The sequence below is a fragment of the Biomphalaria glabrata genome, chromosome 1, assembly GCF_947242115.1.
Source record: "Biomphalaria glabrata chromosome 1, xgBioGlab47.1, whole genome shotgun sequence".
NCBI lineage: Eukaryota > Metazoa > Mollusca > Gastropoda > Planorbidae > Biomphalaria > Biomphalaria glabrata.
In genome coordinates, this window is record NC_074711.1 from 69,606,618 (window position 1) to 69,631,243 (window position 24,626).

A 24,626-nucleotide genomic window follows, 5' to 3' on the forward strand; every position below is an offset into this window, starting at 1 on the left:
TTTCGAGTCGACCCAAGGGATCTCCATCACAATTGTCCAGGAGAATTGTCTCAACACAAATGTTCATTAGGATTCATCACATTAGGCACATTTTGTCGAGGTTGAGATTGAAAAAATATACAATAGAAATTAAATTCTATTTTTAACTTTACTAGTGTGTAAGAACCATAACTCTAATAATAGTTTGTCGTATGAAACTACATTCTTACGTCCCCTAAAATAACTAGACCGAACATTTCTCTCTTACTTTGTCCTGCAGTGCACACTGGGTCAGAGCTTGGTACAGAAAAATTGAGTTAATTTACTCCCGAGGTGCACTATCCGCTTCTGTCTACATCATCTGAATCTTCCATAGCACCTCTTCAGAATAAAAATAAAACATTTCATCTATCTATCTATTCAATACTATAAAGTAGAAAGTAAGGCGTATGTATGAATGCCCCGCATAGAAATCAAAACCTTTCCACCAATCTTGATAAACCTTGGCATAAATGTTCCTTGGGTACTAACTGGAACCATGACGTATGTATAGTAGTTCTAAAAGAAACTTAAGACCCTCAAAAAAAAAAAAGTTGCCCAACTCTATGAAAGTATTACTATTTCATTGATCTAGGCTATGTTTACCATGTTTAGATCGAAAGGATCTAGATCTAGATCTAACTTTTGAAACTACACTTTGCACAGATAGTTTTTTACTTTGACACATGAAAATACAACATATAGTTTATTGATTTCATTATTTAGTAAAACTAACCTTCCAATTTGTGTTTCAAAAACATACATTCGTTCTTTATATCTGTGAATTTAGAACGTCCTGATGTACTTTATAAGCCCCTTCAATTAACTAATCTGGTAAAAACCCGTTTTAATTGTACTTTATATCCCATTCATCTCGCGCTACTTTCATTTTAATTGCTATAGTTATCTCTATTCGCTTTTAACAAATCAGGTAAATCCGTTTCCATAGTATTTTATATTTGATATTATTAGTGTTTCGCAAAACTAATTTTATTTTCGTAGCGAAAGAGAAAACCTTGAAAGGAACATTAGCTAAGTTTGACATAGATGTAAATCCAATCCACTAGATTAGTATTCAGCTTGTATCACAGCCGGGTTTTGTTTTCATTATAAATACTGTCCGTAGATGCACAAAGGCGTTTCAGCAAATCAGAATTAAACTACTTCTTGTCTTTCATGTTTGGATCGTGGCCATTGAAGGTCATAGCACACCACGGAAATACGGATGTATCTATCAATGATTTGAAGCTAATCTCGATGGTTCCTTTAAAACAATATCACCCCCAGAGTCGGATCAGCCTGCAGGATAGCTAGCTATGAAAGTAATGTGATATAGATTTTAATACAATGTCCCCCCTACTGTCAGGAAAGCAAGATATAAACGTACTGTGATATAAGCTCCTTTGAGCATAAAACTTCAGCCCGCCACTGGATCCTATAATACGAAATAATAGCTAACGCGAAATTATTCAGCCAATGCCAATGCATGAAACTGTCATTACGTGACTGTCCGTTTTATCAAATCACGCGCCGCTTGAGTGCAACGGAAGGGAGTTGATCCATGGCGTGATTTGGGTGAATGAACCATGTTTTGATTGGAGCTACTCGTTGATCGCTACAAGCGACCTTTTAATGTTATGTATCCGATTTGTTAGCTGGGTGGCAGATTGGCAGGTTAGGACAGGTGGTCAATTAGTTCACATTCTCAGGTCCTGGTACAAACAGACTAGATCTTTTGATGTATGGTTCATAGTATTATAGTAATACTGAGTGAAACATTGTTGTACTGCCAAAACCTGAAAACAATTCCAAGTTTGTATCTACCTCCAGCGTTTCAAAAATGATCTCCCTGTTATCGCCCTTTGTTACTACACATTCTGGCGCCACGAAACGGCTAAGCAAATGTCTATTTAGTAGAGCATTTCAAATTAAAGAAAGTTGCAATAGTGAGAATAATTTCTCCATGCCCAAACGAAAAAACTTTCAATTTTAAAAGAGATTCAATCTTTTTCTATTTTCAATGATATAAAATTGTTTGCTTTTTTTTTTTTTCAGCCTTTAGATTCTGTCTCTAAACATTTGTTCCACCCTCAAGTCAGATCATTATAACTGCCGGATATATTGATCAAGATTTTTTTTTATTGGGATTCCAAAATAAAGATTTATTTACAGAAGCATGATGCTTTGTGATGTTATGATTCTGATGTTATATGATGTGTGATGTTATGTGATGTGTGATGTTCGATGATGCGTGATTTGTCAATCTTCTTTTTATCTTACTACTATAAATCCTCTCTTGAAAGTCTTCCTCTAGTTCACATTGAAATGCTGCTCACCCAGCCAAGAGTTTTGAACTTACTGCGAAAATTATCTTTTTTATTTATTTTTTTTTTCAAGTGTTTTGGGGTGACTAATCCTATAAAATCATAGATCACTCGGTTCTCAGAACATTTCTATGATTGTGTTATAAATCTTTGTTTTCTGTCACATAGGCATACACATTTTTATGGTTTTACTTTTAAATAAACATTTCAAACATATCTTTTCGGAACACCTATTATCTAATCATTTATCCTTTTTTTTTATCTTATCAAACATCTAAAGATGTTCCATCAAAAAAGATTCTTACATCCTAAATATGTGTATATATCAGTCTAGCATAGCAGTCTAGCATAGCAGTCTAGCAGTCTAGCATAGCAGTCTAGCAGTCTAGCATAGCAGTCTAGCATAGCAGTCTAGCAGTCTAGCACGTCTTGGTCATGCCTTTTTTTTAGTCTAAATTAGCAACAAAAATGTAGCTACGAAATGAATAGACAAGCATCATCCGGAATTATATGTATTATCTTTCTTTTCAGATAAGCCACCACATAAGCCAGGTAAATACTTCTATGTGCTGTGTATAACATCACTTTTTTATTATATAGTTCTGTGTTGTTGGATGTAGTGTATGAATGTATTCAATGTTGTCACGTGACTAACATGCTGAATTATTTTGTATATACATTCTTATATTTTATAGGTCAGTGATCCTTAAAACGAACTTTTAATCTTGTAGATTCAAGTTTGTATTTTAAAAAATAAGTGAAGGTTTAACTGGGGCGGTGGAACATTTGTGAATATATATATTTTTTTAGCTTGAACTATTTGTGGTTCCTATCCTGAGTATTTGAGAATCACTGACTCTTAGTAATGTATTGTGTGTGTTTAGTTTATTTAGTGCACATCAACTTTAAACCCTTCCTTGTCGTACTTTGAGAACAAAAAAGGAGAAAGAAGTAGTTCTCAGTATTGTGTGCCAGGGTCAAACTTGTGGGCCAGGGTCAAACTTGTGTGCCAGGGTCAAACTTGTGGGCCCGGGTCAAACTTGTGTTTAGAGAATCACAAAAGATTTATAAGCTTTGGGCAAATCTAGTTTAGCTTTTTTAAACCAAGAGTTAGGAACACAGCTTCAATTTCTTGTTTCCAAATGTAAACTTACAAACAAAAGGATGGACTTGTGTAAGAAAAATTATAACGCTATTGCCATGTTTGGTTTCCTAATATTTATAAAGAGACAATTTGTTACCAGGACGTGAAAAGACATTCACGTCATAGTTTGAATAAGCTACTCTTGTCTCCTCAACACGATGTTTATAGTAGTGACCTTAGACGATAATAAATACATCTGGTCACTGCTTTAATTCAAGACTTCTTGTACACAATTCAATACTTCTTGTACACAATTCAGTACTTCTTGTACACAATTCAATACTTCTTGTACACAATTCAATACTTCTTGTACACAATTCAATACTTCTTGTACACAATTCAATACTTCTTGTACACAATGCACTACTTCTTGTACACAATTCAGTACTTCTTGTACACAATGCACTACTTCTTGTACACAATGCACTACTTCTTGTACACAATTCAGTACTTCTTGTACACAATGCACTACTTCTTGTACACAATTCAGTACTTCTTGTACACAATTCAGTACTTCTTGAACACAATTCAGTACTTCTTGTACACAATTCAATACTTCTTGTACATAATTCAATACTTCTTGTACACAATTCAGTACTTCTTGTACACAATTCAATACTTCTTGTACACAATTCAATACTTCTTGTACACAATTCAATACTTTTTGTACACAATTCAGTACTTCTTGTACACAATTCAGTACTTCTTGTACACAATTCAATACATATTGTACACAATGGTCACTCTAATGAAGGGCCCACTAGCTTCGTGTCCAGACCACGTTCACATTCAATCAATTCAATTAATTAATAAAACCTGCTAGTTAGGTAGCCTTGATTACTCCTGGCCATTTTGTTGCTAATAATCTGAGTGACCCATTCTAAGTCGCTTAAGTATTTGGTATGTTTGGCCTGATCAGTTAGTATGTAGCATTTGTATCTCCATAGAAAAAAGAAGGCGAAACTAGGAACAGATATAAGTTAAATTGTCACATTTAAAAAGGTTTGCAATTCAACTAGAGCGACCTGATACGAAATATCCAATTGAATTTCACGCCTAGTTTGTCTTGTTTAACTTGTCCAGCATTACTTAGTTACAAGTTTAATGCCAATGAATTTTACTAACAGAATTCGTTACACTTCCTCTGTAGGTCCTACCAACATGATCAACTGCTTACACGCACTAAGAAGTTATGTTAGAGAGCATGTAGTGCACATGTTATTTGAGCATGACAATCTTGATTGGATAGTTGATTGTGTGTTCCAATCATTAACCCTTTTTGTATTCACATGTACATGTTTATATCTCCAGTTCCAGACACGAAACTTTATATCAGTGATTCATTAGAAATTCTGTTATAATGCAAATGTGAGCAGATAGTTGAAACGTCTAGTTTATAAGTTGAATTAGAACGTGTAAGCAGTACAAGATGATGAGGTTAACTCTTCGAACACAAAAAGTGTATTCTCTGAGTAGAGTGATTAGTCTCTACACTCTTGTGCTAGGACTTATTGTGTGCACCCAAACTTGCACTTGGTGCTTGGCATGCTTGCAACTGTTTCTTTAGCCAGTAAAAATATTTCTATAATTAGAAACACAGTCTTACTTTGGTTGGTAAAGAAAAAAAACTCTCGTGTAATGTATTGTGCACGCTGTGGCTAAACAAACAACAAAACATCTTGATCAAATATTGATTGACTTTGTTCTATACTCTCTAGTCTACTCCAGCTGATTTGTAGTCTCGTCTGAATCGCTACTACGTTTTTCTTTTCAACATTATAAATATACAACTAAGAAAAGCTACCAAGGAAAATTTGAGCGTAGACCCACAATTTAGTTAGGGTGGTTAGGGTTAATTTACTAATTTTTTTTCTAGAACCAGGCAGTAATCTGCATTGACCACAGAAAACATAGCATAGAGCAATTAAAGTTTGCTAAGCCAGTTAGTTGACTAGTTAGAGAATAAATATCAATCCATTTAATTGTTTTTAATTGAAGTCATCATGGCGGAATCGTGTGAGCCAAACCAAACACAACTCTTGAGCTTTAACTCTCAGACTTGAACAGTGCAGTAAACTGCGTCCTCTGTTTGGGACCCCTCAACTCAATAAAACATAAAGAAACTAGAACAGACTCAAAATAGAGCAGTGAGATTTATAACAAACAAATATTTGTATTTGATTAGAGTAACATAGTTAGTAAAATCACAAATTTATAGACGCTTCAGAAGTGAAGTAGCGATAATATATAAAGCTCTAAAACATTATTTATCAATGCAAAAACAAGATCTAATAAAAGGCACAAAGATAAGGCACATTTCTTATTCCATTTGCTAGGATAAATTCTCACTAGTGCTCCTTCTTCCCTAGTGCCACTAGAGCATAAAAAGAGTTGCCTGAATCAGCCACCAAAGCCAACGTCTTAGTATAGTTTAAGTCACTGATTAATATGCCTGACTTAATTGATGAAAAACGTAGGATTGCATTATCATCTCCTTTGAAGTAACGCTTGTAATTTATAAGATAAAATTACTAGATCAAACTATACATGTATTATAATAAATTAATTATATATAGGCTTATATAGTGAGCATGTAGAATGGTGCACATTATCTCTACACAATCTACTTGAACCAATGGTCTTACGAATGATGCAGAATGCTGTTTCTACCCAACAGAGATAAGGATAGAAGGGAAATCCTTCGTTGAGTCGGGGCAGTCCGTGTACCTCCGATGTAACACGACAGAAGGAGACCGTATCCCTGACGACGTGGATTGGTTTAAAGATGGCGACAAGATTGAAGCCAAAGAATACCCTAATGTTGTCATCACAAAATTCAGGTAATGCACATCTGCACTGAACTAAATATTGTCTTACATTTAGTGACTCCATACGTGCATCTAGATCTCTATCAAAATATATGAAGTAAAAATAGATATTTATTTGATTCTATACTTGACAAAGAATTGTCCCATTCACGACAAAAGAACGTGTTTCGTTTGCACGAGACATTTGAAACTCAACAATCTGATCTTTGTTATACATTCATCTGTACGTTAATCAGGTGGGGAACAACACATGATCCTACGACAAGTCTCTCCATTCTTGTCTTGACACAGTACATCATCTTTTCCATAGACAGGCCGTCCATTAATTAAAAGTTGTCCTCTCATTGCTTTGTTTCTTCTGTTTTATGTCCCTGATACCCCCCCCCCCCCATGCATAAAAGTCTTTGAGAACCTGACAAAAAAAAGAGACAAATCGATTGGGATAGATATATCAATAAAACAAAATCAACAAAGTCAAGTTTACCGTATTGGAAGATCATTGTAGCCAATTGAATAATAACTAGCAAAATATAAACAAAATACATGTGAAAACAAATCTTATAAAAGGGGAAGAACTCTACATTTACTTCAATATCTCTCAATAAGTTAGAAGCCATTTTTCTGTTTCGATACAAATCTAATAGTTGTTGTTTTTTTTTTAGCTGATTCATGTTTTGTTAGGTGCAATAAATAAATGTTCAAAGTTTCAACTAGATCCGAGAATGGGTGTGGGAGAAATAATGTTTACAATTATTTAAGGGGACAAAACCCTAAATATTTTGCCATTCTTTGAACACTGAAGAATTAATGTCCCTTGTCGGTATAAAATAAAATAATCAGTTACCAGTAATTAATTGACTAATTGGTTAATTTTTTATTGATTCATGTATTGTCTTCGCCAATAAATAAATGCAAAGTTTTAACTTGATCCTAGAATGGGTGTGGGGAAAATAACGAATTCAAACGTTTTACCAGAGAGTGAATTGATATAAGTTTAGGAAAATATAGTTGTTCTTCAAGCAGCAAAGCTTAGAAGTTGATTTTGCAGTCTCGACATGTTCACACACAAAATAGTTCAATTTTTAAAAAGTTTCCATCACAGACCTATATATATATATTATATCTAGACTGGAAAAAGGGAATAAATTTTTACCCGCTATTGAACGATTCAGTATGTATAGAGATTGTTATGTACTTAACTCTTTTTCAAGCTGTTAGGGAAGTCGCCCCGAATCTGGGAAAATCGATCTTTTCTGTCTTAGAAAATTAATGATCTTTAGTTTTCGAAGTTTAAAAATAATGCAATACCATTTTTTCGGATTTTAATTAGAATGGACTATTAATCACACAGCTATATATTCACGCATATAAAGGCATTTCATGTTAGTGTCCATTGAGACAATGTTTATAAAATCCTAGATCGAAATAATTCATCTCTGTTGATTTTAATCATCTGATGTAGGCCTACGTTTAAATAGATTTATTACCTAGATCTTTTTATGAGAATATTATATATATAGGTCTGTGGTTTGTTTTTTGTTTTTTTTACTTTTTTGCACTCATCATCAAAGCGAAATTAGGACATCAGCTTGTAAAGAATTGGACTGTTATCAATTACGGAGTCGAGTGAAACTTTTTATATTTTCGTTTGAAAACACGTCATATTTAGTGTCTATCATTCAACACTTTGTAGTATTGCATGATTATATTTGAGTTGAATGTACTAGTTGTATTCTTTCAATTACCACTTTCAAATAGTAGATCACTTTTTATAATGTTCCTTATTTAATGTAATGTTTACTTCAGTCATAATTTTGTCATTCGCCAAGACCATACAATATCTGTATCTTATTCTTGTCTATCGATCTCTCTGATCAGGAATAAATCAAAACCTAACCAAGTTCTATTCAATCTAACAGTTCTGATTGAGTGAGCGTTGGAATCTATATTTAGTATTTTTAAAAAAAATAAATCGAAGCAAGACAAGTAAATATTTGATTGTAAGATTTATCCAAATATTTGATCAAACCTGTGACCCAACATCAATCAATATTTGGACACTTCCAGTTTGTGTAGACTTCACTGCTAGACATTGCTCCATCAGTGGACTTTCACTGCAGCCAGCGAAATGAGGAGGAAAAACTAGAACTCGATCACGCTGTTTAAAGCTACTAGAAAGATTGGTGTTATCGTTAGGCAAGGGGAAGGTCCTCAAATTATTGGCGCTTCTTTTAATTTGTTTATACAAATGTACAGGCCAGTGTGTAAAAAATGACCTTAAGTCAAAGCTTGAGTTGAATGTACTCTTGAAAAGTCAAAGAAGCCTACAAACAAAACCAATCCATCAAACTTAGTTTATATAAGAATAATTACTAGCGTGATTTATAATTAGCTAAGTGTAGCAGGCGAGCTCTTCTGACATAGAAATTAGAAATGCTGCTTCACATGACCAACCAATACGTTATTCCGTCCGAATGATTTCTGAAGTGAGCCAAAATGGAATGTATTAATGTCTAATTTGTAACAGGTGAAATCAATCTTTGATCTCCGTTGAGTTTTTTAGAGAGATTTTTTTTTAGATACTACTAAAAATGTCTGAAACCATGTCGTGGACATTCTGTGGAACTTAATGTTGTTTGAAACCTTTGAACTTGAGACATGAGAGCAATGTATTAAAACTGTGTCTAGTAACAAGTGAAGGGTCTTAACAGTCGTACAAATACAATAGAGTCACCGGAAAATGTGCTACCTTAGTATCCAATTTTTTAATGGACCTCACTTGAATGTGAGTGTCTGTGTGAGTGAGTGTATATATGTGTGTGTGCATAAAAGTGCACGCGACTGTAACCTAGCAATGGTTAGAGTAAGATTGCTAAGAAGTTTCTCTCAAGAGCGTGTGAATAGGCTACGGTTGGACGAGTTCTTTAATACATGAGCAGAGATTATTTCTGCTTCAATGACTATATCGCACCTGAAAATGAAAGTCAATGGAAGTGATATGTCTGGTCACTCTCCAGTGAACAAAAGAAAAAGTTATGAACATGTTTATATCACTCCCTGATTCCTCTATCACAGAAACCTAGAGCGTTAGAAAGTTGGGGCTTATAGAATTAGAAAGAAAATCCGTTATCCCGATAATTGACAAAAAGGGGGGAAATAAACCTAGTGGATAATGGACAAGAAGGGGGGAAATAAACCTAGTGGATAATGGACAAGAAGGGGGGAGTTAGGCCTAGTGGATAATGGACAAGAAGGGGGGAGTTAGGCCTAGTGGATAATGGGCAAGAAGGGGGAGTTAGGCCAAGTGGATAATGGACAAGAAGGGAGGAGTTAGGCCTAGTGGATAATGGACAAGAAGAGGGGAGTTAGGCCTAGTGGATAATGGACAAAAAGAGGGGAGTTAGGCCTAGTGGATAATGGACAAGAAGGGGGGAGTTAGGCCTAGTGGATAATGGACAAGAAGGGGGAGTTAGGCCTAGTGGATAATGGACAAGAAGAGGGGAGTTAGGCCTAGTGGATAATGGACAAGAAGAGGGGAGTTAGGCCTAGTGGATAATGGACAAGAAGAGGGGAGTTAGGCCTAGTGGATAATGGACAAGAAGAGGGGAGTTAGGCCTAGTGGATAATGGACAAGAAGAGGGGAGTTAGGCCTAGTGGATAATGGACAAGAAGAGGGGAGTTAGGCCTAGTGGATAATGGACAAGAAGGGGGGAAATAAACCTAGTGGATAATGGACAAGAAGAGGGGAGTTAGGCCTAGTGGATAATGGACAAGAAGAGGGGAGTTAGGCCTAGTGGATAATGGACAAGAAAGGGGGGAGTTAGGCCTAGTGGATAATGGACAAGAAGAGGGGAGTTAGGCCTAGTGGATAATGGACAAGAAGGGGGGAAATAAACCTAGTGGATAATGGACAAGAAGAGGGGATTTAGGCCTAGTGGATAATGGACAAGAAGAGGGGAGTTAGGCCTAGTGGATAATGGACAAGAAGGGGGGAGTTAGGCCTAGTGGATAATGGACAAGAAGGGGGAGTTAGGCCTAGTGGATAATGGGCAAGAAGGGAGGAGTTAGGCCTAGTGGATAATGGGCAAGAAGGGAGGACTTAGGCATAGTGGATAATGGACAAGAAGGGGGGAGTTAGACCTAGTGGATAATGGACAAGAAGGGGGGAGTTAGGCCTAGTGGATAATGGACAAGAAGGGGGGAGTTAGGCCTAGTGGATAATGGGCAAGAAGGGGGAGTTAGGCCAAGTGGATAATGGACAAGAAGGGAGGAGTTAGGCCTAGTGGATAATGGACAAGAAGAGGGGAGTTAGGCCTAGTGGATAATGGACAAAAAGAGGGGAGTTAGGCCTAGTGGATAATGGACAAGAAGGGGGGAGTTAGGCCTAGTGGATAATGGACAAGAAGGGGGAGTTAGGCCTAGTGGATAATGGACAAGAAGAGGGGAGTTAGGCCTAGTGGATAATGGACAAGAAGAGGGGAGTTAGGCCTAGTGGATAATGGACAAGAAGAGGGGAGTTAGGCCTAGTGGATAATGGACAAGAAGAGGGGAGTTAGGCCTAGTGGATAATGGACAAGAAGAGGGGAGTTAGGCCTAGTGGATAATGGACAAGAAGGGGGGAAATAAACCTAGTGGATAATGGACAAGAAGGGGGGAAATAAACCTAGTGGATAATGGACAAGAAGAGGGGAGTTAGGCCTAGTGGATAATGGACAAGAAGAGGGGAAATAAACCTAGTGGATAATGGACAAGAAAGGGGGGAGTTAGGCCTAGTGGATAATGGACAAGAAGAGGGGAGTTAGGCCTAGTGGATAATGGACAAGAAGGGGGGAAATAAACCTAGTGGATAATGGACAAGAAAAGGGGAGTTAGGCCTAGTGGATAATGGACAAGAAGAGGGGAGTTAGGCCTAGTGGATAATGGACAAGAAGGGGGGAGTTAGGCCTAGTGGATAATGGACAAGAAGGGGGAGTTAGGCCTAGTGGATAATGGGCAAGAAGGGAGGAGTTAGGCCTAGTGGATAATGGGCAAGAATGGAGGACTTAGGCCTAGTGGATAATGGACAAGAAGGGGGGAGTTAGACCTAGTGGATAATGGACAAGAAGGGGGGAGTTAGGCCTAGTGGATAATGGACAAGAAGGGGGGAGTTAGGCCTAGTGGATAATGGGCAAGAAGGGGGAGTTAGGCCAAGTGGATAATGGACAAGAAGGGAGGAGTTAGGCCTAGTGGATAATGGACAAGAAGGGGAGAGTTAGGCCTAGTGGATAATGGACAAGAAGGGAGGAGTTAGGCCTAGTGGATAATGGACAAGAAGGGGGAGTTAGACCTAGTAAATAATGAACAAGAAGGGGGGGGAGTTAGACCTAGTGGATAATGTACAAGAAGGGGGGAGTTAGACCTAGTGGATAATGGACAAGAAGAGGGGAGTTAGACCTAGTGGATAATGGACAAGAAGGGGGAGTTAGACCTAGTAAATAATGGACAAGAAGGGGGGAGTTAGACCTAGTGGATAATGGACAAGAAGGGGGGAGTTAGACCTAGTGGATAATGGACAAGAAGGGGTCAGTTAGGCCTAGTGGTTAATGGACAAGAAGAGGGGAGTTAGGCCTAGTGGATAATGGACAAGAAGAGGGGAGTTAGGCCTAGTGGATAATGGACAAGAAGAGGGGAGTTAGGCCTAGTGGATAATGGACAAGAAGAGGGGAGTTAGGCCTAGTGGATAATGGACAAGAAGAGGGGAGTTAGGCCTAGTGGATAATGGACAAGAAGGGGGGAAATAAACCTAGTGGATAATGGACAAGAAGGGGGGAAATAAACCTAGTGGATAATGGACAAGAAGAGGGGAGTTAGGCCTAGTGGATAATGGACAAGAAGAGGGGAGTTAGGCCTAGTGGATAATGGACAAGAAAGGGGGGAGTTAGGCCTAGTGGATAATGGACAAGAAGAGGGGAGTTAGGCCTAGTGGATAATGGACAAGAAGGGGTCAGTTAGGCCTAGTGGTTAATGGACAAGAAGGGGGGAGTTAGACCTAGTGGATAATGGACAAGAAGGGGTCTGTTAGGCCTAGTGGATAATGGACAAGAAGGGGGGAGTTAGACCTAGTGGATAATGGACAAGAAGGGGGGAGTTAGACCTAGTGGATAATGGACAAGAAGGTGGGAGTTAGACCTAGTGGATAATGTCAAGAAGGGGTCAGTTAGACCTAGTGGATAATGGACAAGAAGGGGGGAGTTAGACCTAGTGGATAATGGACAAGAAGGGGGGAGTTAGACCTAGTGGATAATGGACAAGAAGGGGGGAGTTAGACCTAGTGGATAATGGACAAGAAGGGGGAGTTAGACCTAGTAAATAATGGACAAGAAGGGGGGAGTTAGACCTAGTGGATAATGGACAAGAAGGGGGGAGTTAGACCTAGTGGATAATGGACAAGAAGGGGTCAGTTAGGCCTAGTGGTTAATGGACAAGAAGGGGTGGGTCTCCTTCGTGTTTTTTTTTTTTTTTTTTGTAATCCAAGTCAATCCATTAAAGACTTTGTGCGTGACTTGTGCTGTGGACTGTTGAGCGGAAGTAATACATGTCTAACTTGCCGTGTCAGTTTGAGAGTCCCTGTTCATTGCATGGGAACGTTGGCGCTGAGGCAAAGATTTGGATCAATTATAAATGAAGGATCAATAGCTCGGCCAGAACGACTTTAATCTATGGCGCGTAAGATGCTGAATCCGATAAGGTCAATACTTGATGGTCCCATTAGCTACATAAATTATCATTTATCGATGACCCAAAGCGAAAAATCTGTGCAGACACAAATATTGAATTGTTCGTGTTTCATTGACTCTTTCGAAACTGCCAGAAAGAGGAATAAAGGTTCATTTATGTCATTATATGTCATAACATACCTCAAACTCTTGTGAGGGTAGATCGAATTTTGTCGTTGTGGCAGATCTGGGAAAACTAAATGCTTAGCTTGATTGGTGGTGTACTTGAAAAAATTGAAAAATGTATTTGAAAAATTTCCCAACCTTCAAATCTCAATGTCATTAGGATGTGAGCGGGCTATTTTAATTTTTGGTACATCTGCATCTCCCCGGTGAATGCTCCTGGACTCTCAGAGGTCTGGAAATCGTAAATTGACCCTGAAGTGAACAAGAAATGCAAAAAAATCGTCCTCCAAAGCACGGCCAGGAAAACTGTCGCCCAGTACCCAGCCTATACTATTAGAGTGTACACAGATGGTTCTACGAGAGAGAACCTAGGCCAGACGACATCTGGGTATGGCGTGGTAGTACGATTCCCTGGCTCCACTGAAAACGACGAGATTCTGTGTCCGTGTTCTGGCAAGAGCAGTTACGTAGCTGAAATGGTAGTAATTCAAAACGCAGTAGAGTCCATTGAAGAACGACTTAACGAGGCACAACCCAGTCCTATTACACTATTCACAGACTCTTTGTCGTGCTTACAAGCCATTGAAAACTCAGCCGACACGCTCCAGGAACCACTGGCAAAAACACTGGCTTGCGCGGGACGCCTTCAAGAAAAACACAACATTCAGACGACACTGCAATACATACCCGGACATGTCGGCGTGGAAGGCAAAGCTGACTCACTGGCCAAGCTCGGCACAAAAACTGGACCATGTGGACGTGCCACAGACTTTTAAGCAGGCTCGGGCAATTGTAGACGAATGGACGAGGGAAAGTGGCATCGGAATTGGGAAAACAGTAACACAGGCAGGGAAGTCTGGCAAAACTTAAAAGGGCCCTCTAAATCGGACGAATGTTGGCAGTTGAACAATGAAGAACGTACAATCGGAGCTTATTTGGCTAAATTTAAACCTAACATGGATTCACGTTGTAGACACTGCCAGCAAGACAACGAGACGGTAAACCATCTGCTGTACGAGTGCCCGATACTACACCCCTGGCCATTGAAGTGAAAAAGAAACTAGTAAGCATGGTGAGTTGTACGGAGACAGGGAAACTCTACAACGAACTGCTGCTTTCCTTGTCCGTCTTATCAGAGAATAGATTTCTCAACACGGTGCCCGAGTGCAATGAGACTCACACGGTACAGAGGCCAAGCGAGTTATTAGTCGCCAACCAAGCACGCACTAATCATAAACAGTGCCATCGGGAAATTCCCATTCTTACATTAATCTCTGGTGTGTGTCTGAAAGTGAAAAACGTATCTATTACAAGTCAAAACTCTATCCACTCTTTAAACTGACTATCTCTGTCAACTCTTTAGATCGACTACCTCTGTCTACTCTTTAGATCGACTACCTCTGTCCACTCTTTAGATCGACTACCTCTGTCCACTCTTTAGATCGACTACCTCTGTCCACTCTTTATTTCGACCAACTCTGTCCACACTTTAGATCGACTACCTCTGTCCACTCTTTATTTCGACCAACTCTGTCCACACTTTAGATCGACTACCATTGTCCACTCTTTAGATCGACTACCTCTGTCCACTCTTTAGATCTACTACCTCTGTCCACTATTTATTTCGACCAACTCTGTCCACTCTTTAGATCTACTACCTCTGTCCACTATTTATTTCGACCAACTCTGTCCACTCTTTAGATTGACTACCTCTGTCCACTCTTTATTTCGACCAACTCTGTCCACTCTTTATTTCGACTACCTCTGTCCACTCTTTATTTCGACCAACTCTGTCCACTCTTTAGATCGACTACCTCTGTCCACTCTTTATTTCGACCAACTCTGTCCACTCTTTAAATTGACTACCTCTGTCCACTCTTTAGATCGACTACCTCTGTCCACTCTTTATTTCGACCAACTCTGTCCACTCTCAGAAGCGCCTAACAATACATAATATATAAGGCTTGTCTTCGAGTCCGAAGATTAGTGAGGAACACAATATTTCCTGTGGCTGCGCAGCCCCAGCTGTGACCTACATAAGATACATAATCTTGAACTAAATTTGCGTTTAATAGTAGTCTCTCAAAAATAAGATTCGTTAAACTTGTTTATCACTAGCTCCTAGATGACCTAGAACATCTCGACAGGACACAAATATTATGCATATGTGAGTCTTAAGACGACCTTATTAGAGCTGGTTCTAGTCCTCGGAAACATATCTACCGGATCTTTGGATACAAAAAAACCCATTGAGTGTTTGGAGGAAGTGGTGACTCAGGTCAGATCTGTTCACGTGCTGCTATGCCATCAGAACAGAGATCGATGGCTTCCATTGATTGATTTCATCTTTAGTCGTGAATCTCTTTGTCGCTAGTCGTGTTCACCTCGGTGTGAAATGAATAGAACTGTTATCAATAACTTCGAAACTTAAGACATTTATAGTTGGTGTGGGTGTACTTTTGATGTGGATTTTCTCTTGTAAAGTGGATGGCTGCCTTGTCGTGTGGTATGCGTCCTCTGTTGTCGTATTGGTGGTCCCGAGTTCGAACCCTGCCTGCCTTCACTCCCCCCCCCCCTGCTGGAGGTTTGGGTTACGATATAATAATCTTCAATTCTAAAGAAACATCCGAAACATGTCAAACAAAACCAGCAAGCGTTCAATTTGGGCTGTCTCTTATAGCAAGCGTTCAATTTGGGCTGTCTCTTATAGCAAGCGTTCAATTTGGGCTGTCTCTTATAGCGTGCGTTCAATTTGGGCTGTCTCTTATAGCAAGCGTTCAATTTGGGCTGTCTCTTATAGCAAGCGTTCAATTTGAGCTGTCTCTTATAGCGTGCGTTCAATTTGGGCTGTCTCTTATAGCGTGCGTTCAATTTGGGCTGTCTCTTATAGCGTGCGTTCAATTTGGGCTGTCTCTTATAGCGTGCGTTCAATTTGGGCTGTCTCTTATAGCGTGCGTTCAATTTGGGCTGTCTCTTATAGCGTGCGTTCAATTTGGGCTGTCTCTTATAGCGTGCGTTCAATTTGGGCTGTCTCTTATAGCAAGCGTTCAATTTGGGCTGTCTCTTATAGCAAGCGTTCAATTTGAGCTGTCTCTTATAGCGTGCGTTCAATTTGGGCTGTCTCTTATAGCGTGCGTTCAATTTGGGCTGTCTCTTATAGCGTGCGTTCAATTTGGGCTGTCTCTTATAGCGTGCGTTCAATTTGGGCTGTCTCTTATAGCGTGCGTTCAATTTGGGCTGTCTCTTATAGCATGCGTTCAATTTGGGCTGTCTCTTATAGCGTGCGTTCAATTTGGGCTGTCTCTTATAGCGTGCGTTCAATTTGGGCTGTCTCTTATAGCAAGCGTTCAATTTGGGCTGTCTCTTATAGCAAGCGTTCAATTTGAGCTGTCTCTTATAGCGTGCGTTCAATTTGGGCTGTCTCTTATAGCGTGCGTTCAATTTGGGCTGTCTCTTATAGCGTGCGTTCAATTTGGGCTGTCTCTTATAGCGTGCGTTCAATTTGGGCTGTCTCTTATAGCGTGCGTTCAATTTGGGCTGTCTCTTATAGCATGCGTTCAATTTGGGCTGTCTCTTATAGCGTGCGTTCAATTTGGGCTGTCTCTTATAGCGTGCGTTCAATTTGGGCTGTCTCTTATAGCGTGCGTTCAATTTGGGCTGTCTCTTATAGCGTGCGATCAATAAGTAGATTTTGTACAAAGTTGTTTGTTTTTTTTTTGTAAAGTATAATTTAATGGGTTGGGGTTTGGGACATTTTTTTTTATTGTTCCTTTTTTTTTATAGAAAACATACACACTTTTTCTTTAAATAAAGTTCTTTTTCCACCTTGTCCTCTTTTTGGAAGTGTCTTCCTTAAATGTATTCTATTTGCAACGGTTGTAATCTAAATTACATTGAACTAGTTCTTCCCCAACGGCTAAGCCCGGTGTTTTGATCTCGATGGAGGAGAGAGACTTCAAGGGAGAAGACAAGAGAGAGATAGGGGAGAGGCGTGGATCAAGGTGGGTGTGCAGTGTTTCCCATCACTACGCAAACCCACTTGCAACCTTCCTATTTTCCCGCATTCCGTGCACAGACAGGTGCAGAAGACGGAAAGAAAACTTAAATAGACCGCCAGCGGATAAACTTATTTAATTAACATGCATAGACTGATTTAACTCTTGTTCCACAGTACCTTGAAGGGATTCACTTAAGTTCCATAGTACCATGTAGGCACTCATTGAACTCTTGTTCCATAGTACTATGTAGACTTTCAGCTTTAATGTTCCACGTACCATGTAGGCACTCATTGAACTCTTGTTCCATAGTACAATGTAGGCTTTCAGCTTTAATGTTCCACGTACCATGTAGGCACTCATTAAACTAATGTTGCACAGTACCATGTAGGCACTGATTAAACTCTTGTTCCACAGTACCATGTAGGCACTGATTAAACTCTTATGTTTCGTATCACTTCCAGGTCCAGAGATACCATGTCACTGGTCAGCGAGCTGGTCATATCGCCTGGCACCAGCAACGACTCTGGCACCTACATCTGCAGGAGCTCTTCAGAGCTCATCGCCAGTGTGGAGGTCAACGTGTTAGTGGGTGAGATGGGGCGGGCTGGGAAAGAAGCATGTTCTAGACTTTAGGCTTTCTGGATGCACACCTTAGCATAGAACTAAATGCATTCAAACAATAAGGCCTGATATATTTACCATATGTATAATGTTATTTGTTTGTTTATATATTATGAATTACATTGAGTGAGATTTATAACATAATTAGGGCAATAAACTGTGTCCACTCAATGGCTGAAAATTCGATTTGATTAGCCAGAGGTTTTAAAAATGTTTGACCTAAAAATAAGTTGTTCAGCAATTCTCTGATGATGTTGTTGAATGTAGTCACAAATTGAGCCTGAGTACATCAACACTTGCAAAACTTTACAATTCAAAAACACTTCCCTGTAGATTGCGTAGTGTGCTTGTTTTCAGCTAAAATCTAGAACAATTATAAACCTCAATCCACTACATAAAAAAATGCTTAAACTAGTTCCATTATTTTTTTCTATTTTTTTCAAATTAATGCTGTATATATCATTGTAAAAGTTAGATCATTTTTAATTTTAGCGTCAATTTTAATGTTCAGAGACTGTTCACAATGTCAATGTATATGAATCATAAAATAAAAAAGATTTAAATCAATCGATTTGACAATTGTTGTGTTCCCTCCCCTGCATTCACGTTATATCAATCAACGTGTCAATGTTGTAATAACATCTCTTGGATGTTGTCTCTGTGTCACATAGTGAATGGCAGTGTCGTCACACACACAGTTGTGTTGGACAGTTTTGGTGTTGCTTCTAAAAAAGTTTTATCATGTGCTATTTACTTTTACTTAAATATAACGAAACAAAATAGTCTTCTTTTTTTTTTCAAAAGTATTAATTATGCACATAAAAAAAAGAAAACTATAAATCGCCATTGAATTGAAGGTTTTTAAAAAGTCTTGAATAATCCGAATTTGAAAATATGTTAAGCGAAAGAAAAAAGTGACTTTGTTTCTTTGATCTGGACATACATTTATTTTGTTTTCTTTTCTTTTTTTTTTTCAGCCGACAGTTCCAATGTCAAAAGAGGTAAGCACTCTCTATGTAGTTGCTGTGTGGGTGTTTGTGGGTGTCTGTGTGGGTGTTTGTGTATGTCTTTGTGGGTGCTTGTGTGTCTGTAAGTGTGTGTGTGTTAACGCAAGTTGGTGCCTAAGCTGGTCTTTTCCTTTGGGCACCTCTGTTACGTCGACCCTTTCAGCTCACCAGAAAGTATTGCTTTTGTTATACGTTCGTCCCCCATACGAGATACATGCCCTGTCCAGCGTAACTGTCGGACTATGCGAGGCCCCTCTCTAATGTCCATACCGGCGTTCGCAAGAACATTGCCTGTTTGTAGTGTGATCTTGCCACCGTAAGTCCATGATGGAGCGCCAGCACTTTTGGTGAAAGCGTTCAAGAGGTCTTAGTTGCTTACTCTAAAGTATCCATGTCTCAGATCAATATAGAAGGGTTGAGAGAACCACTGCCTGATAGTGATTTCTGTAGGCAGGCGGAGCAATTTATTCCACCAAACTCTCGCCTGGAGGCTTCTAAAAGCTATACTAGCCCTGGCCAGACGGTTATCAACAAATGTTACACTTATGAGTAGAATTAATCTCACTCTGTTTATTTTTTATTTCGGCTGTAATCTGTCTCATCTTTTCCTTTGAGCTGATTACCTTTTCCTTCAAGTTTGATTGTTTTCTTTGATTTTTTTTCAGGTACAGGCGTCTCTCATACACAAACCGGAAGTGGCTACAATGCCGGAAGTCCTCTACAAAACCCCAAAATTTATTTTACTGGCAATGTACTTTTGGTGTGTCTGTCAGTACTGGTTTCAATGTGTATCAACCGGCTCAACACATGACACAGTGCACAGACAGATTAGACATTCAAATTGTTCTAAAGCTTCACATTGCGAAGCTCTAACCGAATTGGAGCTAAAGGACTGCATTAATGGTCGTTGTCCAGGGCCAAAACGATGATTCCCTCGAGATGTTTTGCAAAAAAAAAAAATAAGAAAGAAAACTCTATTCTGACTACTGACAGTATATTAAGTATAATTTATTCAAGGCAGTGATATGGAGTTGTGTATATATCTCAGCTTAGTGTGTGTATGTATAGAGCCTTGATGAGTCGCCTGTATAACTGTCACATCCAGCCACAGCCATGATCATTCAAAAGTTCATACATTCAAGTCTTGAACTACTTATTTCCGTTAAGGTTCAACTGGAGTTCAAGGTGAAAACATTGCCTTGGTCAGAAAGCTAGAGGAACTTTTTTCCTTATAGACTTTCAGTGGAGTTGCAAGTATTTTCTTCTGGAAGGATCATTCAACTGTCGCCCCCTCTGGCATGGTTTCAAATCTAACTTTTAATGTCTTTACAAAAATGTATCACCTTTTAAAGGATTAACAAATTCCTACAGAGAAGATATTTTTTATGTTTAATATTTTTTCATCGCCAATATATATTTGTCTCTGTCAGGATTTTGAATCAACAGTGTGGATACGCAGAGAACTTGGTCACTTCAAAGTTTTCATGACTGGATTGTATAGTCGGCGGAATCAATGCAATAGTTCCATCTATAATTTGTGTATTGCAATGCCAACTGTCACAATGATTTTTATTTGTAAACTCGTCTTGTTACTAGCAAGTAGCGTTTCTAGCTTGACACTAGACAAGGCGTTTATCCAGTAGGGAAAAATAGTGATAAAAGTAGCAAACGAGTTTCCAAGAAGGAAATAGCTATCTGGCCCTGAACACTGCAAACAAGGGATGTCTCGAAATTTTAGACTATATAGATTTACGATGTTGGAGTCTCAGATTAGTATCTCTGTGTAGGTATGCACATCTAGTCATGCAAGTTGACTTTGTAATTCTGAGCGTACCGACTGACTTGAAGTGTACTGACTGACTAGAAGTGTACTGACTGTGTCACTGACTAGAAGTGTACTGACTTACTAGAAGTGTACTGACTCGGTAGAAGTGTATCGACTGACTAGTAGTGTACCAACTGACAAGAAGTGTACGAAATGACTAGAAGTGTACCAAAAGTTTTATTGTAGTTTATTAATTTATTTTAGTAAAATGACATGAACTTTAAATTAGGAAAGATGTTTTAAAAGTCTCCCCTTGTAACACGTAATCAATTATTTCTTTTCCAATTGGCTGGCATTGTTATTGTTGATACAATGATGTGTAAATGACTTCAGAATTCCAAATGTTTGTTTACTATAAATCTTGTACTTGATGTTTTGATGTACAGAATGTAGATTCTATTTCGTCCATACATTTATGTCTTCAATGTTTGTAACACATCAGGGAACATACTCTCCAAATTCTATTCATCGTTAGGTTGATGCAAGCTTTCTTCAAACGAGAGGCACTGTGTGTTCACTAGTTTTTCATTGATGTTTCTGTTTTCATTTACGATGGAGAAGATTTAACACATTATTGAAACACAAGATTTAAACGGGTTCCTTTAATTTAAAACTTTAAAATCACATTGTATCAAAACAAACTCCAAGATTGGTGAGATGAGAACTATTCAAGACTCCTAACAGTTATCTCTACACTGGTAATGTAATTCTGAAGTGAAATATAAAATATTTAGAGTATTCTAGAAATTTGCAGGGGTCTGAATTATCCAGACGTGGACTTTGAGAACTTTCTAATGCGTCTACCTGTTACAATTTCACGTTTTTTTTTTCTTCTCTTCCTGCAATATCTCGGGGGGGGGGGGGGGATAAGGTACTGGTACACCATTTATTTTTCTTTAAACCAAACTAGTCAATAATGGAGAAGCCCTAATATCACTTTCCCCAGACCTAGACAAAGAAGTGAACTGTGTGACCTAGCGAGACCATTTATTATATTGGTCTTGGTTGGACCTAGTCAAGAGAGAGAAGTCTGTAGGTTCTGTTGTCTTTTTTTTTTTTGTGTCCCTTCTTTTTCCGTGTTGGTATGATAGGAACCCCAGGCAAGCCTCATAATTCCGTAAATATGTTATAAACACATAATAGCTCACATATAACGAAGCGCTCACAACTGACATTCTGAAGTGCACATATAAGCACACAAATATAAGTACATACAGTGAAGTACACATATTCTTCTTTTTGAACTAACCTTTGAAGATCAGAATTAAGACTGGTAAGATTAGTTTGTTTCATTTCTGGCAGGCCTAATTTTTATTATGTCGGAGACTGTGCTGTGTTAGAAAACAAATTTCCTTTCTTGAAACGTATTCATTCTGCAGAGAATCGACTCAAATAAAATGTTGCAAAAAAACTTGCTGTATTGTCCTGTAACTTGCTGTATTGTCCTGTAACTTGCTGTATTGTCCTGTAACTTGTTGTATCGTCCTGTAACTTGTTGTATCGTCCTGTAACTTGTTGTATCGTCCTGTAACTTGCTGTATCGTCCTGTAACTTGCTGTATCGTCCTATAACTTGCTGTATTGTCCTGTAACTTGCTGTATCGTCCTGTAACTTGTTGTATTGTCCTGTAACTTGGTGTATTATCCTGTAACTTGCTGTATTGTCCTGTAACTTGGTGTATTATCCTGTAACTTGCTGTATTGTCCTGTAACTTGGTGTATTGTCCTGTAACTTGCTGTATTGTCCTGTAACTTGCTGTATCGTCCTGTAACTTGTTGTATTGTCCTGTAACTTGCTGTATTGTCCTGTAACTTGCTGTATTGTCCTGTAACTTGGTGTGGACACATGTTTCTTTTCAAATGACTTGAGCGTAAAATGTTTAACCGTAAATAATGTGTACAAACTATTGATGTGTTTCATTTACTTTGTTTATGTAAACGTGCGTCATGTACACCATGAGATACGGGTGAAAGGTCAACGCTGTTGAAGACATAAATATTTTTTTAGCTCCATTCAGCTGATTGTATTTATTTCATATATGTAAATTTGTATCAGACATTTTACTTGTTTCAATGTACACACTATGTATAGAACCAAATTAGTTTTTTCTTTTAATTTGACGAAAATCGTAAAAGACAACTCACTTCGGTACATTTTCAATTACCTGCCCTTTTATTTCTACCTCATTCATTTATTCATGCAGGTTTTTTTTTTTTTTTTTTTCAAGTTTGGGTGGCATCGGACGAAATCGAGAGACTAGTTCTAGTCTGGCCACGAGATGTAAGAAGTTTGGTTGCAGAACCGAAGCTGAGTTCGATGAGAAATTTAGGTCTAGGACAGCGATACATCAGGATGGAACCACATTGTCGTGTGTGCGTTTGCGCCCTCCTTCGGACTGATTGCCTGTTGGAAATTTTAACGATAAATATTTGATTCTAAATAAGGTGAAAGACGCTATCTTTAAGAATCCCTTTTGCCAACTAAAGAATAACAAGAAAAACATTTTTTACATTAAAAAGACAATACCTCTCTTATACCACATATAGAGCAATTGTAGAGCGATTTTTTTTTGTCTTAATAGCTAATTAATGTTAGATTTTTTTTAAAAGGAACATTTTTTTACCCCCAGCGCCATTCCCTTTTCCCTTCCGCCAGTTAAAAAATCCTGGCTAAGCGAATGTATAGATCTACTAAGCTTTATAATACTCCAATGATAGACCTTTACATCTAAGGTCAGGAGACGATGCGCAAAATATTCCTGAACATTAATTTATTAAACTCTTGAATGAATGATGCATAGACTTGTATATATTATATCTAGACTGGACATGGAGATTTTTTAACACTACAAAAACTGTCTTTAAAATTTTGTTTTGTAAAGTAGTTAGAAGAAGAACAGTTGTTGTTTTTTCAACCCTAACCTATGTAACATATAATTTAATTTCTAGATCTAGCTCTAGTAATTGAACATCAAAAATAAGAGTACTCTCCACTCATAATTATTATTTTGCTTTTTTTTTTATACATAATGTAGAAAGATCTAAGTAATCAATCTGTTTAAATGTATAGCCTACATAAGATGATTAAAATCAACAGACATGTATTATTTCGATCTAGGATTTTTGAAAGATTATCTCAATGGAAACTAAAAGGAAATGGCTTTGTTTTATATATTTGCATGAATATTTAGTTCTTTGATTAATAGCCCATTCTAAAGAAAATCCGATATATGATTTTGCATTATTTCTAAACTTTGAAAACAAAAGATCATTACTTTTCTAAGACAGAAAAGATTGATTGGAGCGACTTCCCTTAGAGCTTGAAAAAGAGTTACGTACATAATCTATCTATATAGGTCTGTGAATCGATCAATCGCGGATAAGAATTTGTTTCCGATTTCCAGTCTAGATATAAAAGTCTATGGAATGATGCCTTCATGCGGAAATAACCGAAGATGTATAGTCCGTTCAAGATAATAATTGTCTCGGTCTCTTACCAAATTGAAATTTATTTCTTTTTATACCTTGAAAAACTGTAACATTCAAACTCGAGTTTTCACAGTGTGGCCGAGCAGCTGATAATTTTTTTCTCAACGAAATATAGCAACTTGAAATTTCTAGGAAAATCGTTTGAACCGTTTTGGAGATCTGCTTTTGCCCACCTAGAGGGTTTTAGGTTCCACGAAGATACGAGTTGAATAGATGCATTGTAAAAATGAATTTGTGTTACAAGCAAAAATAAAAGGTTAAAAATAGGATTTTACACCGTGAAGAAAAGTGTATAAAATGTATACTTTGTAAATTATCAACACGTCCTGTTTTCTGTACACCGGATACGTCAAATAGCTAGCTATTTATAGTTATTCGCTATGGATGAAAATCTCCCATTGAGAGACGAATTTGTTTGTTAATACCATCCCCTATTATAAGCCCGCCGAGAACATTTCTAAAGGATACAAACTAAAGTTAATACCTGTACGT

At 38.1% G+C, this 24,626-nt stretch overlaps 1 protein-coding gene across 4 annotated transcripts in view; it reads left to right on the top strand.

Annotated features, from left to right (window-relative positions):
- LOC106074843 (kin of IRRE-like protein 2) overlaps positions 1-22,566 on the top strand; it is a 321,964-nt gene extending 299,398 nt beyond the window's left edge. For all 4 annotated transcript variants that reach the window (XM_056011107.1, XM_056011115.1, XM_056011100.1 and 1 more), the window contains exons 6-10: positions 2,874-2,894; positions 6,164-6,326; positions 17,655-17,782; positions 18,792-18,815; positions 19,487-22,566. In XM_056011107.1, coding sequence (XP_055867082.1) covers positions 2,874-2,894; positions 6,164-6,326; positions 17,655-17,782; positions 18,792-18,815; positions 19,487-19,632 — 482 coding nt within the window. In that variant the 3' untranslated portion in view covers positions 19,633-22,566. The remainder of the gene's footprint in view (positions 1-2,873; positions 2,895-6,163; positions 6,327-17,654; positions 17,783-18,791; positions 18,816-19,486) is intronic.
- The last annotated feature ends 2,060 nt before the right edge of the window (positions 22,567-24,626 follow it).